The 15821-nt window shown below is 37.1% G+C and overlaps 2 protein-coding genes across 2 annotated transcripts; one reads left to right on the forward strand and one right to left on the reverse strand.

Annotated features, from left to right (window-relative positions):
• The first annotated feature begins 2660 nt into the window (after window positions 1-2660).
• On the forward strand, window positions 2661-9524 carry LOC147076022 (uncharacterized). Its single transcript, XM_085941747.1, has 4 exons — window positions 2661-2882; window positions 4103-4219; window positions 5451-5588; window positions 7142-9524. Exons 1-4 carry the CDS (start codon window positions 2661-2663, stop codon window positions 7385-7387), a joined length of 723 nt encoding a protein of 240 aa, XP_085797873.1. The 3' UTR covers window positions 7388-9524.
• On the reverse strand, window positions 7625-14777 carry LOC147076023 (uncharacterized). The gene is made up of 2 exons (XM_085941748.1): window positions 13394-14777; window positions 7625-7629 (listed from the first exon to the last, which is right to left on the reverse strand). Exons 1-2 carry the CDS (start codon window positions 14775-14777, stop codon window positions 7625-7627), a joined length of 1389 nt encoding a protein of 462 aa, XP_085797874.1.
• Between the last annotated feature and the right edge of the window lie 1044 nt (window positions 14778-15821).

Raw genomic sequence — 15821 nt, forward strand, 5'->3', positions numbered from 1 at the left:
TACCTCTCACCCAGAAACAAGAGTACTACAAAGTTAGCCTGGATGGTAAGGCGTCATATGCCAGTGGTTAACTGGGCATATTTGTGGCACCAGGCCTTCGACAGCGCATACCAATCCTTCGGCCAACTACCGTTGGGGGGCTCAACTTTGAGGCGCCCCGACGGCCTGAATACCTACTTGACGTTGGTCTAAGGATATGAACTCGGTAGATTGGTAATTTAACTACAAAATAAAAACTTAATATAAAACAATATTACGCGGGGAAGTTACTTGATTCTAATATATAAATGTATCGGTCGTGCAATCTTTCTCACATTAACAACTAATATAGCTCGGTGTCGCCACAGGCACATACTTACGACTAGTTGACGGATGTCATTCCGTCAACCAAACATATAGGCAGTAATAATTGCTTAGTACATACTCATACCTAGCCGATCAAAGATTTCCCGCACTTTATTCCAGTACGTGGTCTCCTTGATCGACCAAAATCATTGATCCGATTCTCCCGTCGTGCGTGAGCGTGATGCCGTCATACACGCGAGCGAGAGGGGCTCTGTCACTGCAAAGCGAGCAAATTTGTATCGCGAAATCGGTTTCTACACATACGACAGAGACGCCGTCGTATGTGCGAGCAGGAAAGCTGCCAGAATACCGATTCGGAAACGCCGCGCGCGGAATGACCGCGGATATTACTGATCGGAATTGATATGTAAATTAATTACGCGGGATCGTGATTATAATCGGATCGATGATTGCCTAAGTGTTGCTACGCTTTGTGATTGCACATACGTGCAAAAGGGAGCCTTCGCAACAGGCCTATGAGCATATATTAACAATTACTGTGCCGTGTACGTGCGACGCGTAGCGACATCGATCTATATGCCCTTATCACTACGTACATCTTAACTATCTAATTACATACCATCAACGCCCATCCATAAGTCCCCCTTTATTACTATTTAATCCTTTGCCTTACATATGAATATTATATTACAATTTACACTATACATTATCATTACAAACAAATCATATTTAATTTAATTACCCTTTACCATATTATATTCGACAAACAAAACAAAAATTCAATCTTATACTATATTACCTATTACCTATTATTTACATGGTCGGTGGTGACCGACTTAACCATCCACAGTTCACTCTGAGAAGCCGTGGGGCCTGTCAGAGCAAACTGCGGGACTTAACATGTGAAATATTTTGTTCAGCTTTGCCAAGGGTCATCATCATTTCATCGGTGGCGCATTGACTACCAGGGTCAGACCGAGCGGCTGGGTGGCACTACTCCTTATGGGAGCGCCCCCCACAGGGGCGGAAAAACCTGTCGGTGACAGAAGCCATATATGAGTGGCACAACCAAAGACATATTCGTTCACATACAAAGGCAAACGGTTAAAAAAATCGGTAGCCATACGTATATTTTTATAACAATGATTTATTTAAATGAAATAATTACATTTTATAATAATTATTCTTTAAGTAAGTATTTATTAAGTCAAGAAGATTTCCCGAATAAAACTAACGAAAATACCTGTATGTTTTTATTGTTATAATTATATAAGTACAATTTTTACAGAATAAGAATTACATACAATTTTCACGCATTCCTTAAAACTAATAACGTAATGACCTTCCATGCATTTCTTTGGAAAGTTTCTGTATGTTTGGTACCTATGTAACTAGTAGTTTTTGTAGTTATTGTAGCGTGACTCCTAATTCTCATCGGTTATTAATTTGGCTTCTTTAAATGTTATTTATATTGTTCATGTTTGGAAATGATTGTTCACATAGGTACCTACTTACATGTTATGTAAACTCGAATATGAGTTCGGAAAGCTATTCCATGTATTAAAAATCATAGTAAGTACATATAGATCTTTTAGAGCGCTCCACTTGTGTTGTGAAATTAAATTGCATTTTTCTCTCTCTAAATCCTCAATTTTGGTGTCAAGACCTACAAGTTTGGAGCTACACAACTTTACTCTTTTCTTGTTAAAACCACCAATAAAATTGTATTTCAAAAGTGATCGTATCAATTTCAAATGGAGAAAAAGTTAATTTGTCGACTTTTGCAATGGGCGGATTTAAAACAACAACAATCATACTTGTTTTTTTGCATCAACCATCACCGAGGATAAATTATTAGGCTTGCGATAATCTCATTATACAATACTTATAATAAGTACTAATTAATGACAAAAAATAAAAATTGTGTTTTTGTAAAAATTGTGAATTAGGAATTTGGCAAAGAGCCGCACGCCAATATCCAAAGAGCCTTGGTTTGGCGACCCCTGCACTAGGTGAACAGATTTATAAATTTTTATTATGTAGGTAGGTACCTACATAAATCAATCAACAAGCAAAAAACTTGTTTAAAATGTCCAAATCCGAATGAATTTCACTGACTGATGCTCAACTCTCGGTCAATGATCAAATTTAGCATACCTACTTGAGAATATGATCCGCGCGCAAAAAAGCCAACATTACCAAATGTTTTGGTTTGCACATCAGTGGACCAGGAAGATTATAACTGGAAGGTGGCATGTGGAGATGCACCTACCAAAGAAAGTTGTGTTTTGTATTTAATTTTCATTGTGATTGCAAAAGTCGCAACACGGTTAACTATCATTGTCTATGGCGAAATGCTTACGTCACGTCGCACCGGTTGCGTTCTGTGTGCCAATATAAACTCGAGGACCAATAATTGTATGCATAACATGGATATTAAAGGCGAAAGAGAAGACTCCGAACCTGTTGCAGAAGCGGAGAAATGGTTTGAGGTACCTGTGAATCATGATCCAAGCAGCCAGCTGCTTACCTACATAAAGCAAGAGGACACCGACGAGGCAGGATACACTTTTGAGGTTAGTTTTTCATAACGGATTGTTGTACGTCGTAATATTGTTTGTTTTATGATGTGTGTCGTCTGGCGTAATTAACGGTGTAATTATGTATTTTGTTCACTAAAAACTGCGTTCAAATGCGACACAGTTCCGAACGGCCTTCTAACCTAACCTAACATTGTCATTGTTATTGATATCATTGCCCACAAACAAGGCATTTATTTCCATAAAATAAAGTCAGCTGCTGTAAACTCCGGATAAACGAAACTAAACAAAATACATTCCTGTTCTCGACAGTGCAAGAAATGGTAATACAAGCTTTATTATTGGCTACGACGATTTTGAAACTGGATTCATTTGTTTTTCTAGGGTCCGTTGTCACAAACAGTAATAACACAAACGACAAAATAAATCGCGGGATCATTTATTTTACAACGTTTTTCTTAGCTCGTATTCTTATTTGTCCGGTACAAATCTTGCAATCGATTTTTAACTAACTTCCCGACTAGCTTGACATTTGAAACTTTTAGAATATATCGGAACACGATGCCAATGCATTTTTCAATACTTTAAGCCATCTTTAAGTAGAATTGAATTCATTTTCAGTTAATTCTGTTTTGTATGAAAAGTTATTTCGGAAGAAATCCGTAATCCAATCCACTATTATTGGTTGCTAGGGGTCTGGGGCCTAGCAACTAAATTATTATTATATACGTGCGTTACTTTAGAAATCAATATGACATGTCAAAATGACATTTCAGTATTATTTCTATGAAGTACACATTTTTTTGATCGTTTAAACTAGTCAAGTCAAGTTTATATGATTCAAGAGAAAATTTAAAAACTTTGTATAAGTATAAAAGTTCTTTTTATCTTGTATTTTAATTAACATTGAGTATTTTTATTTTAGAGGTTGATAGCGATTTAATTGGCCGACATAATTGAATATCGACAAGTTTTCTCAATTTATATTTATATTATATTTTGTTTTATTTCAAATTAATTTATAGGTGCTAGTTATGAATATGTACGTATTATTGTTTGCAATATGCTTGTTGACATTATATTTTAAAATACTCGTTCTTATTGAAGTTTGTCGTTAGATAACAACAGACACCATATCATACCACATTGCAGAGTGTAAGAGCTGAGACCCCTGAAGTGTGTGGTCGAGCGTCACACGTGTTGTCGGTATTCTTGAAAATATTCTTGATTTTATAACAAAATATATTGTTTTTCAGACTATTGTTTCAGACCCGCTAATTGACACCAAGACTGAGTTTATTGAAGACATACAATACCCAATCAATTATGAAGATCCGCAACAGGATTGTTCTCATTCAGAGCGAGTGAATCGGGTAGGTAGTTTTATTTTAAATAGTGACAGAAATACTGATTTATTGTTTTTTTGGGAGCATTGCGCTGCGGCACACCTAGCATCTCACGGCACACCGGTTGGGGACTGCGTTATAAAACAATCTCCTACCGTCAAACCCCCTAACTTCGCTCGGTTTTTTAACAGAAAGTCGTTTTGCCACCAATATATCCACCAATATGAAGTCTTACAGATCTTATGTAATGCACAATGATAGTGTTTATTTTTATTTATATTGAAGTAATACCCTTTTCACACTAAATAATACAATAAATCACTATTTTTTATATAGACGAAGTTACGGCATGATTCCCTGACATCGCCTAATGTGTTTTAGTACGTCCACTAAAAAATTATTGTCTATGGATACTCACGAAATCTATTAAAAAATGACCTTAAGCAAATTCAGGTCTTATGCTAGAGAAAATTTGACATATTTTAAAGAAATATCTACGTTGGCGAAGATAGGAATCACTTCAATGACTGTTTCATACAACCTACCAATTTACGCTAGGGCTGCCAAAACCCAAAGCATTATAGTATCATTTTTATGTGTTGATTTACATAGTAAATTTTTAATAAAGGAAATATGAGAAAAATTGTTAACTGGTGATTCAAAGTGATGAATAGTTTTTAGTCTAAAAACCATAAAAATAAAAAAAAACACATTTATTTCAAGAAAATCGTTTTTTGTGACAACCCTAAAGCCAGGGGAAGTGTAGGAACAAGTAGTTCACAAAACATAGCCTGACATTGCATACTCAAATAATTGATGTTTTATTATAAATATCGGAAATCGCACGTTACATTTGGCAAGCAGACTATATCACTATATTATATTAAAAATATGAAGAACCTACCTCTACAAGATTCGTAGAAATCAGCAAAAGTTCAGAGGTATTCCGAAAAAATCTCTTCAAACCGGACTCGAAAAAACGGTACTAACATAAACACGGCGAAAATAATGGCGGTTTGAAAATTGTGTGGTGACAGGACGAATATTATCTTTAAAATCGCCTTAGTGGCTTAAAGTGGTGCGATAGTAAAAACATGAGTTTTTAGTGTTTAATTGATTTAGGTGAAGTTAGGGACACTTGGCGATGTTAGGGGGTTTTACGGTACCAGATTTGCCAATACAAATAGTAGACTGCACCCTTGTCAAATAACCGATTTGTTTTATTTAAAAATGTTTTTATAAAATATTGTTTTTTCAGAAGGACACTAAACAATCTGATATTAATTTTCTGGGAGTCGATTTCAAAGTGGAGTATATTGAAGACACAATGAGCCAAAGCATTCATAGGGATCCACAACCCGGTTGCTCTTATACGGAATGCAATCCAGCAAATCAGGTATATAATCTAATCTAAGCTGGGTACACTGGATGTTAATATACTTCAGAGATCTTTATTTCCATGCAACATTCAACATTTCCCCTCAAGCACCTGGTAATATGGAATTTGGTGACTATAGGCATGGGAACAGTCTGTACATGAGTCTGTACACTGCTCGTTTGCTATATCATACATAAACCGATAGTAGGGTATGCCTCAAAAAATATATTATATTGTTTTTTTTTTATTCTAAGCCTATATAAATATAACTCTTTGTTATTCTCACAACCCTTCCACTACTAAATCGCATACTAATTTCCAGGAAGTTGATTTTAACTAAGAGTATCTTCCTGTCACAAAACCCGGAAGCAAATATTAAAGTCCGCAACCCCGATACTCTTATTTATAATGCATACTAGTAAATCAATTACTTATACAATTTTCTATGATTTTTTAACAATATAGTTACTATGACTTGCACTCAGGAAGAAGTACTAGCCTGCTGCTAAAAAAATATGTAGGTCGTCAGCGAATATAAATAGAATTAGGATTATTTGATCAAAATAGATGGGAGAGTTGTGTTTAATTATGAATCCCCATAACGTAAAGTAAACACATTTAGCCAGACTCCGTATAATTTCTATCTTAAGGTCTCACGCATACCCTACGTAGTGTTAAGCGCGACCCAAATTGAGGTGCATTTCGCCTAATGTCACGGGCTGCCGCTACGGGTAAAAAGTGTGTAATGTAGTTCTTGGTGTTGAAAATGTTATCAGACTGATGCTCCTATACCGTAGCACATTTTGAACCTTTAAACGAACATTGTCAGTCGGCAAAATCTTCCTTAATCACTAAAACAACAATGAGGTCTCTTCACACTGAACGGCACTGTATCGTCACCTGCTTGACGTTTTGAACGTTTTTATCATATTCCACAATATGCCTGCACTTTTCGAATGTCAAGTCAAAATCATGTTTTTTTTTGTTTTTAGCGGTTGGCATTATGTAATTGCGATAAAAACGTCGTATATTATCTATGGTCTGCAGGTTGGGTTCTATTATCAATGGATGTCATGCCGCATGTATTTTAACGTACGCGCACATAGAAACTGTTAATATTAATTGAAATTAGCATGAATAATAAATAATAATTCAAATTACTAATGTATTATAGTAGGCACTCTTCATCAGTGTTAACCTTCAGTGAATTTACGAGAGGGTGCACGTTCTAAAAATTATGCAAAATGACGAAACCGTTGACTAAATTTTCGCCGCGACAGCGTGGCAGTAGGCGACATGCACCTCAATGTGGGTTGCGCTTAACATACATTATAATGTAGTGTTGGGAATATAAACAATCGTCTGAAATGATATATTTATGATCCATCCGCATTTACTTGAAATAAAGAGACCGATATAACTTATCAACACACCATTTCTTTCTGTAAATTCTATTCTCCCTGTATGTTAAGATTTTTGCATTAATCTTTATGGTGTGTGATATTTTAATATTTTCTGATAAAACTATCTCATATGCCTATATGTTAATGCGATACTTCACGTTCTTATAGTTAATTCCTGCATCCACTGCCATGGCATATTTCGCTAGTCTCAGATTGCCAGAGAGAATCATAGAAGAACAGAAGCCATACGATGAAATACAGATTGCTTCTCAAGACATTAAAAAAGAATTGAGGCCATATGAAATGATTACTAATATAAACAGTCCCACTGCTAAACGTCAGCATACACAATCGTACGCCATAGACCCCAAATTATTAGTAGCCGTAATAAAGCTAGAAAAAAAAATCGTTTAATAAAGCAAATTTTGCGTGCAGTTTTTGTTTTGATTTTTTTGCATCATTATCTCTATTGAAGCTTCACAACGCGTTTCATAAAAAATCAATAGCGGATAAAATGGAAAATTTTAAAAGCATTCGATCTGATTTCAAGAACCTAAACATAATGAATCATTCTAAGGAAAAGCAATATAAATGTGACCAATGTAATTACTCATGTATAAGGTTTTGTGACATGAATAGGCACAAAATGATTCATTCTGGTAAAAAGCAATATACATGTGACCTATGTAATTACTCATGTATAAGATCTAGTGACATGAAAAGGCACAAAATAACTCATTCTGGTAAAAAGCCATTTAAATGTGACCAATGTGATTACTCTTGTATAGAATTTAGTAATCTGAAACTACACAAAATGACGCATTCTGGGGAAAAGCCATATAAATGTAATCAATGTGATTACGCTTGTATTCAGTTAACTAACATGAAAACACACAAAATGACTCATTCTGGTGAAAAGCCATTTAAATGTGACCAATGTAATTACTCATGCATTTCATCCAGTACTTTGAAAATACACAAAATTACCCATGCTGTTGAAAAGCCATTCAAATGTCTTCATTGTGATTACTCATGTAGGAGATATTATAGTATGAAATTGCATAAAAAGACACGTCATTCAGTTGTAAACCTCTTAAACAGTCAATGCTTTTAGTTTTAGTTTGTTATACCTCCCTTTCGAAACATTGACTATTATGATTTGATTATGCCTTTAACATTTTCGAATTCTTTGTCCTATGTATCACTGGTCTTATGTATTTATTAATCATCTATATCAGTGGTTCTCACGTGAAATTTAACTGTGGCCGCACAATTAAAATTGACAGTTCTGTGGAAACGTCAGATGGGCGCACCAAATTTCACTTTTGTTATGATTGAAAAATTTAAAACTAAATTTTATTAAGATATTGAAAAAATGTATCAATTTATTTAAAGAAAAACCATTTGAAAAAATAAATTCTTTTGAACATTGAATACGTGTATTAATCAAGGTGCTAAGTACCAAAATAATAAAAACTGACATTTTTATAGAAAAATATTCTACATACTAACGCCAATAACTTCAACTATAGTCTAAGTGCCTCAAGCAAGTCAAAAAAATACAGCAAAATAATTAAACCTGTCGACGCTGTAAATCCGTTGGCGTGTTTTATTTATAATGATGTAAGTAGCACTGCAGTAGTCAACAGCATTCAATATAAAATAGCTGACGATGGTGTGTTGACACTTGCGAGTTCTTAATACCTAAAATTATAAAAGCTGCCGTGATTGCTTCACACTGTAAAACTACATTTTTCAAAAGGTCTGCTTCATGAAATTTTACTGCAATGACTCGGTATTTTGTAACTACATGCAATACTACTTTTTGGTACTTAGAGCCTTATTTAATACACGGATTCAATATCTATTTATGTGTTTAAAAATAATGCAAATGGAAATTACTCAATACTCCTTTTTTTCCAATGCGAGCCGCATGGCTGCTTCTAAGTATACATCTGTCAACTGGCTTCGATATTTGTTCATTATGAAGTGCCTTACACTGAATGATCTTTCTCAGAACACAGTAGTAGGAAAAATTGATAATATTATTATAACAATTGTATCTAATTCTCTGAATTGTCTTGATTCTTTGTCAACGTATAACTTCGACCAAAATGTTTCAACTGTGGTATTATTAAAATGATTTTTAAGTACTTGGTCATGACTCATTTCGATGAACGCATATTTAACGTTGTCCCAGTTAATTACATTAATTTCAAAATTAATAAAAATGATAGTCCGTAGTTTCATTTTTGACCGTTCTTTAGATAAGTTTATAGTACTGTACGCGTTTTTATAATGTTGAAAATGTATAGGTTTTGCTTCTCACCAAAAAAACAACAGAGTATTTCAGAAATTCCGAGATCCCTTTTTATCCAGGTACCTTTTCCAACCAAAAACGCTTCCCGAAGAATAAAAAACAAATATTTAAACCGAAATCAAGGGTTTTATTTAGGTAGGTACGTTTTTTGAGCATTTTTTTCCAGGATATCCAAATGTTCTTTAATTGCAAAACTATAGTCGGTAGGTATTTTCCACTAATTTCTTGTACAAAAATATAGAAATTTTAGTACCTACCTACTTTTTGCGTATTTTTTAAAATATAAAGCTTACGTTCGTCCTCCGATTAAAAAATGATGTATGATATTGTGGAGTTTTTGTATAATTATAATATTAGGGCCCAGATTTAAATGATAGTACATGTTTTGTTAGGGTGTATGCACAGCTATGGGAGTTGCACAGAAATCCGTTTCGAAAGACGCAGAATCCAAAAATGAAATTTTATTGTGAAAATAAATTCATATTTGAGACATTAGTGCATATTTCATTAATAAATGCATATTTTTGGGCTTTTGCATTTAAAATTTTATCGAAAAAGCTAAATCAGGTAGATGCACTTGCATTTTTAATGGCATCCTCGAGCATTTCATTAATTTATCGGAAAAAGTGAAGTCAACTCAGGAACGTTATTCAAATTTTACGCTATCATATCTGTGAACGTTGAGAGATCATTCTCCGCATATAAAGAAAATACTTACAGATATGCGGAAAAATTTAATGCCAGAGAATATTAAAAAAAAATATTGTAACTTATTATTTCGGACAGAAAAACAGCAAATAGTATTTGGGAATAATTAAGTGTGTCGTTTTCGTTATTTTAAGTTGTGTTTAGTTTACATTTACATTTTGAATTTCATGTTCAATTATTTGTACCTACATGTAAACAAACTATTTTGAAAATTGTAATTGTAATGAAAATCTTGATATTGATTATTTGTGTTTTTTTGTTATTGTATTATATTGCTTAAGATTATTAATTTGTTATTCGATTTTTTATCGGTAATATTAGGGGAAGTGGGTATTTACAATATTTTTCCATAAAAAGTTCCATTTTTAACTGCATATTGCTTTGGTTTTAGTGCATATTTCAATGATTTTAGTGCATATGTGCATGCATATAATCATGTTTTTTGTTGAATGTATATCCGCTCTCTAATTATAATAAATAAATGTAAATAAATCTGTACCCGAGAAGCATACGGATGCAAGTCCAAAACATCAAATGTTCAGTAGAGCCAAAAAACTATTTTATTATATGTTAAGCTCTTATAACTTTTAGAAATATTTATACAGATTGATGAAAAAAATAAGTTATGAAAATCAATTAATTTTGAATAATAATTGTGTTTTTTTTAAATTTTTTTATACGTAGAAGACATAGATTTTTTTTTCAAATATAGGTATTGACATCAGTGGACTTGAGTCCTTATGTCTGAAAATGAAATTGAAAATTTGACTGAATTGACTGGCAGTCCAGGACTGTTAGTAGTAGTTGTTTAAACTTTTTACGATTTAGTGCGAAGAATTCTTGGGTGCCGATCCAGATACCATAAAGATGAATACATTTAGAGATAGAAAATAAAGGTGCTTTAAAATAAATATGTTTTCGATTACATATTCTACAAAAAAAAAATCTGCTTCTCTGCATCTGCGTTTTCACAAGTATTTTATATTATAGAGAATATTTGATTTTTTCTTCTAACGGAAAAATGCGCCGGGCCAGCAACGTCTCGCGGCACACTAGTGTGCCGCGGTACTACGGTTGCGGAGTACTAATCTACAGGATCAATGTGTGTATAATAAATTTATGTTAAAGAAAAGTTAGAAAGCAATCATTACAGGTTATTAAGAACTCCGATGCAAGTATAAAGCTTTTTTTAATAAAATTTAAAAATCAAAAAAATTACAGTCCTACATAAACAATTATTTCCGACATATTATTTTTGTGACCTAAGATTTTGTAAAAAAAAAGTGGAGTGGTTCTGCGATCCACTGCAATTTTTTTTAGATCTGCAAACTAAGCGGTACTTAAAAGTAATGAATTGTTATTCACTCGGGGTATTACACTTGGAGTAGTCAAAACACCTCTCTTTTTTCTTCTTACGGCAAGTTGTTCGAAACAATTTTGCTGAAGAGTGTTTTTGTATAATAATAATACCCCCGACATATTCGCGTCAGCTCGCAGTTAGACCACTGTGGATAATAGTAAATCCTCATCACCAACATTCTTTTTTCGTAGCACAAAATGTAATTAGGAACCAGCATAAAGTGATGCCATATTCAGTTATCAGACCAGATAGTTATTTCTTTCACATCATCTCCCATGTCATCATATATCCATTTAAGGTTACAAGACGCCACTTCATTGGCCCCCCTGGCACCAACTGTCTAATTCCACATACAGCAATATGCCTTTTCATTTGTGCTGTCAAGAATGGTTTCGTTTAAAAACCATATTTTTTTTTTAAATAAAATGATTGGGCATTTGTCAAAAACGGATAGGGAAGACATTTCTACATATCTACTTGTACACCCTTCTGCTTCTAAAGAGTTATGGTGGTTGCATCCGTATACATCATTGAAAATCCTTTATTCTTTAAGATAGGACATCTCTTTGCCACTGATAAACATGATCATTAACTCATTTCTTCAAATTTTGGACTTGCATCAGTATGCTTCTCGGGTACAGAAATATTCTTCTTCTTCTTCTTCTTTCACCCTGTCACGTCCCAACATTGGGGCATAGGGCAAGCACAAGTTGGCGCCACTTCCCTCGGTCCATCGCCAACTCCTGTGCCTCCCGCCATGTCAGACCTGCAGCACGTAGGTCGCTTTTGTAGCATCGCTGCAGGGTGAGGGAGGGCCGGCCACGGCGACGGAACCCTTGAGGCTGTGCCACAAGGGTACGAAGTGCCGCACTCTTTGGCGGCATCCGGAATACATGTCCCAGCCACGTGAATCGTCTCTTCGTGATAACTTCAATCACCGAAGGCTGTTGTGTCTGCTCACGAACTCGGATATTTGTAACGCGGTCGTACCAATGTACCCCTAAGATTCTGCGGAGACATCGATTCTCAAAGCTCAAAAGCCGTGACTCTTGAAGCTTAGTAAGATGCCATGTCTCACAGCCATACAGGAGCACAGGTAGCACGCACGCGTTAAACAAACGACATTTGGTCCTCACAGAATACAGCCTTGACCTCCATGCGACTCCAAGTTGGTTGAACGCAGAGCCCGCCACACCCATGCGGATTCCAAGCTCACTAGAAATACCACCATCATCGGCAACCGTGGCACCCAAGTACTTGAATCTGGACACCAGCTCGACGGGCAGACCAGAAACCCGCAGAGGAGTGTCGGCGTCGATGCAAGCAGCACTGCACATGGATTTGGTCTTAGCGGCATTCAGATGAAGACCCACACGCATCGAGTTCGTGGCTAGCCTGTTCACGGTCACCTCCAACCTCTCGATCGTCGAGTCAAACACGACTGCGTCGTCTGCATACTCCAAGTCGCACAGTCTTTCTTCGCATAGATCGCTTGTGTCATCATGATGTAGGCGTATCCCACTGTCGGGGCAAACCGTCTTACGCATTATGAAATCCATCATGATGATAAAAAGAAAGGGCGCAAGTACACATCCTTGCTTGACTCCTGACGTGATTTCAAAGAGGTCAGAGGATGTTCCGGCTGCTCTCACGCGACACTCTGTATTGGTGTAGAGAGCACTTATCACGGCGACCAGTTTCCGTGGGACACCATATCCTAGCAGAATTTGCCACAGAGATTCACGATGAGGACTGTCAAATGCCTTTTCATAGTCCACGAAGCAGCAGGCGACAGGTATATTCATCTCTTGGTACTGTTGCAGAAGGCTTCGGAGAGTTGAAATATGCTCTGAGCAGGACTTCCCCGGGACAAATCCACTCTGCTGCGCACGCAAAACGTCCAGCATGGGACTTCTAATCCTGTACAGGAGAATCTGCGCCAACACCTTCCCGGGAACGCTGAGGAGAGTGATTCCTCTGTAATTATTACAGTCTTGTGGGTTACCCTTTTTGTGCAGAGTAACAACGGTACGATCCCTCCAGGCTTTGGGGCACTGCTCCCTTTCCCACACCTCGTGCAGAAGGTCACACAAGGACGGCAATACAGCGCTCAGTCCGCAGAGCAGAAATTCTGCTTGGATGCCGTCATCTCCAGGAGCTTTCCTGCGCTTCAGTCTTTTGACAGCCTCTTTAACTTCAGCAGTTGTCGGAGGATCTTCGCAGAATCCCGATGCAGTAGTGATTCCGAGGGCAGTGATCTCCGACGGAATATCGAAGGGATGCAATGGAGGTGGGCGATTCAGGACATCACTGAAATGTTGGCGCCATAGCTCCTGGACCTTTGCAGGTTCGGTGACTGTCACTCCGTCAGAGTTGCGTAATGCAGTGACCACTGGACGTTTCTTACCGCAAATTGCTCTGGTGATGCGGAAGAGAGCACTTGGATTATTCTTGCAGGCAGCAGATTCCGCATCCCGAATGAGGTCATCCAGGCGTCGGCGCTTATCGCGGCGGGCAGAACGCTTTACCACGCGGTCCATTGTCTGGTATTCCGCGCTGCGCTGTGGGTCGTATGTACCATTGTCTCGCAATTCTTTCAGGAGCTTCCTCTTCTCAATCATCTCCCATGTATGAGGTGACATCCAGTCCGGTCTGTGTGTATGCCGCTCTCCTAATGCAGTAGTTGCGGAGCTCATTATAGCATCCCGGAATAATATCCATTTTCCTTCTAAGGGATCCGAGTCGATGGAAGACGTGAGAGTTCTAGCATCATATAAGCGCTTCTGCAGCTCCAGCTCATAGGTTGCACGCACACGGGTACTTTTCAGTTTTTCCACATCGAGTCTGACCGTCCTTTTGGGTTTTGGGACTCGTTTGAGGTCTATACGGGATTTCCCGACCAAGAGTTCGTGGTCACTGTGGATGTCTGCACCTCTATATGTCCGCACGTCTAGCAGTTCATGCCGGTATTTCGCTTTGACCAAAATGTGGTCGATCTGGTTTCTTGTATTACCGTCTGGCGATGTCCATGTATATTTGTGGATGGTCTTATGAGGGAAAAGACTACCACCAATCACAAGACCATTCATTGAGGCAAAATCTACCAGATGGGAACCATTATCGTTCATTTGGCCAAGGCCATGTTTTCCCAGCACAAAGGGTCCACGCGAGGGGTCAGATCCTACTTTGGCATTAAGATCACCAAGGATAACTGCATGATCACAGCTGGGGATATTTCCAGCGGCTTCCGCCAAACTTTCGTAGAATGTATCCTTATCTGCATCGCTAGCAGCCTCTGTGGGAGCATAGCACTGCAGAAAAGTGATGGAGCCCGACTTGGTCTTGAAAGTAGCGCGGAGTAGACGTTCGGAGATAGGTTCCCAGCTGGTGAGGCACTTGCAAGCTTCCTTGGACATCAGCAATCCGACTCCACTACGTCGCAATGTGGCGTGTCCGGAGTACAATAGACGAAACCCACGAATAAACTTCTCGCCAATGCCAGTGAGTCGACACTCACTGATCCCGAGAACATCTAACTTGTATTGAGAAAGTATTTCTGTTAGATGCTCGGCCTTTCCAGGGACATTTAGAGTACGGATATTGTAGGTTCCAAAACAAAATCGTTTACCGAATTCAGGCGAGGTCGTCAAGATGGAAACGGGGGTCCGAGGCTTCCCTGTGCTTGGATTAATCTGTTGTTTTAGGGTGTGCAGGTGATCATCCCACAGCACCCGAGTTCACTGGTGGGGCTGCCACCTTAGGGCCCGTGAACATGCCCTGGTTTTCTGTAGGGGTTTTCCTTCCCGTAGCCAGAGTGTACCAGTTTTTAGGCGCTGGTGATTCGCCTTGCACCCTCCTCTATCTGCTACAGCATGCTGCATTGCCTAGGGACCCCCACGGAGAGGTTAGAGGTAGGATTTGTTGGCAGAGCTATCATGGATAGTCGACATACTCAGCATTTCAAATGGAAGCACACCTGATCTGGCATCAAGGCATACCCCACTGAATTCATACCAACCTTTGGTCCCAGAAATATAATAAATGTAATTTTGTATTTTCATTATAAAAAGTTCCCGCAATATAAACTTTATAGTGATGAGGGTCACAAAGAATAATGCAAATGGAAGTAACTATTTTATTTTTAATAACAACACAAAAAACAATATTTTGTAAAATTAAACACAAATCATTTAATAGCAAATGGGTTAATCTTGGAATAAAAAATATGGTCTTGTTTTTACATATCGTTCTATATAAAATAACATACGAGTAGTATTATTGCTTTGATAAAACTGTTAAATAAAAAACACAAATAATTACACAGTTAATTACAAACCAAAAAAAAAGTTTACTATATTACCTACATATTTATACATGTGTATTTTGAAAATATTTTATGAAACAAAAATATCACATGGGTTCGTTTTTGGCATATTGTTTATATAAACCTATTATATACA

This window comes from Rhyacophila brunnea, unplaced genomic scaffold, assembly GCF_057557595.1.
Source record: "Rhyacophila brunnea isolate RB1 unplaced genomic scaffold, BYU_Rbru_1.0 scaffold_136, whole genome shotgun sequence".
Taxonomy (NCBI): Eukaryota; Metazoa; Arthropoda; class Insecta; order Trichoptera; family Rhyacophilidae; genus Rhyacophila; species Rhyacophila brunnea.

Bases quoted from the DNA above. Each gene is read 5' to 3' on its own strand.
- LOC147076023 (XM_085941748.1), bottom strand. From the start codon at position 14,777: ATGTCCAAGGAAGCTTGCAAGTGCCTCACCAGCTGGGAACCTATCTCC.
- LOC147076022 (XM_085941747.1), top strand. From the start codon at position 2,661: ATGCTTACGTCACGTCGCACCGGTTGCGTTCTGTGTGCCAATATAAAC. The intron at 4,220-5,450 runs GTAGGTAGTTTT...TTGTTTTTTCAG, and splicing joins ATTCAGAGCGAGTGAATCGG to AAGGACACTAAACAATCTGA. The intron at 5,589-7,141 runs GTATATAATCTA...ACGTTCTTATAG, and splicing joins AATGCAATCCAGCAAATCAG to TTAATTCCTGCATCCACTGC.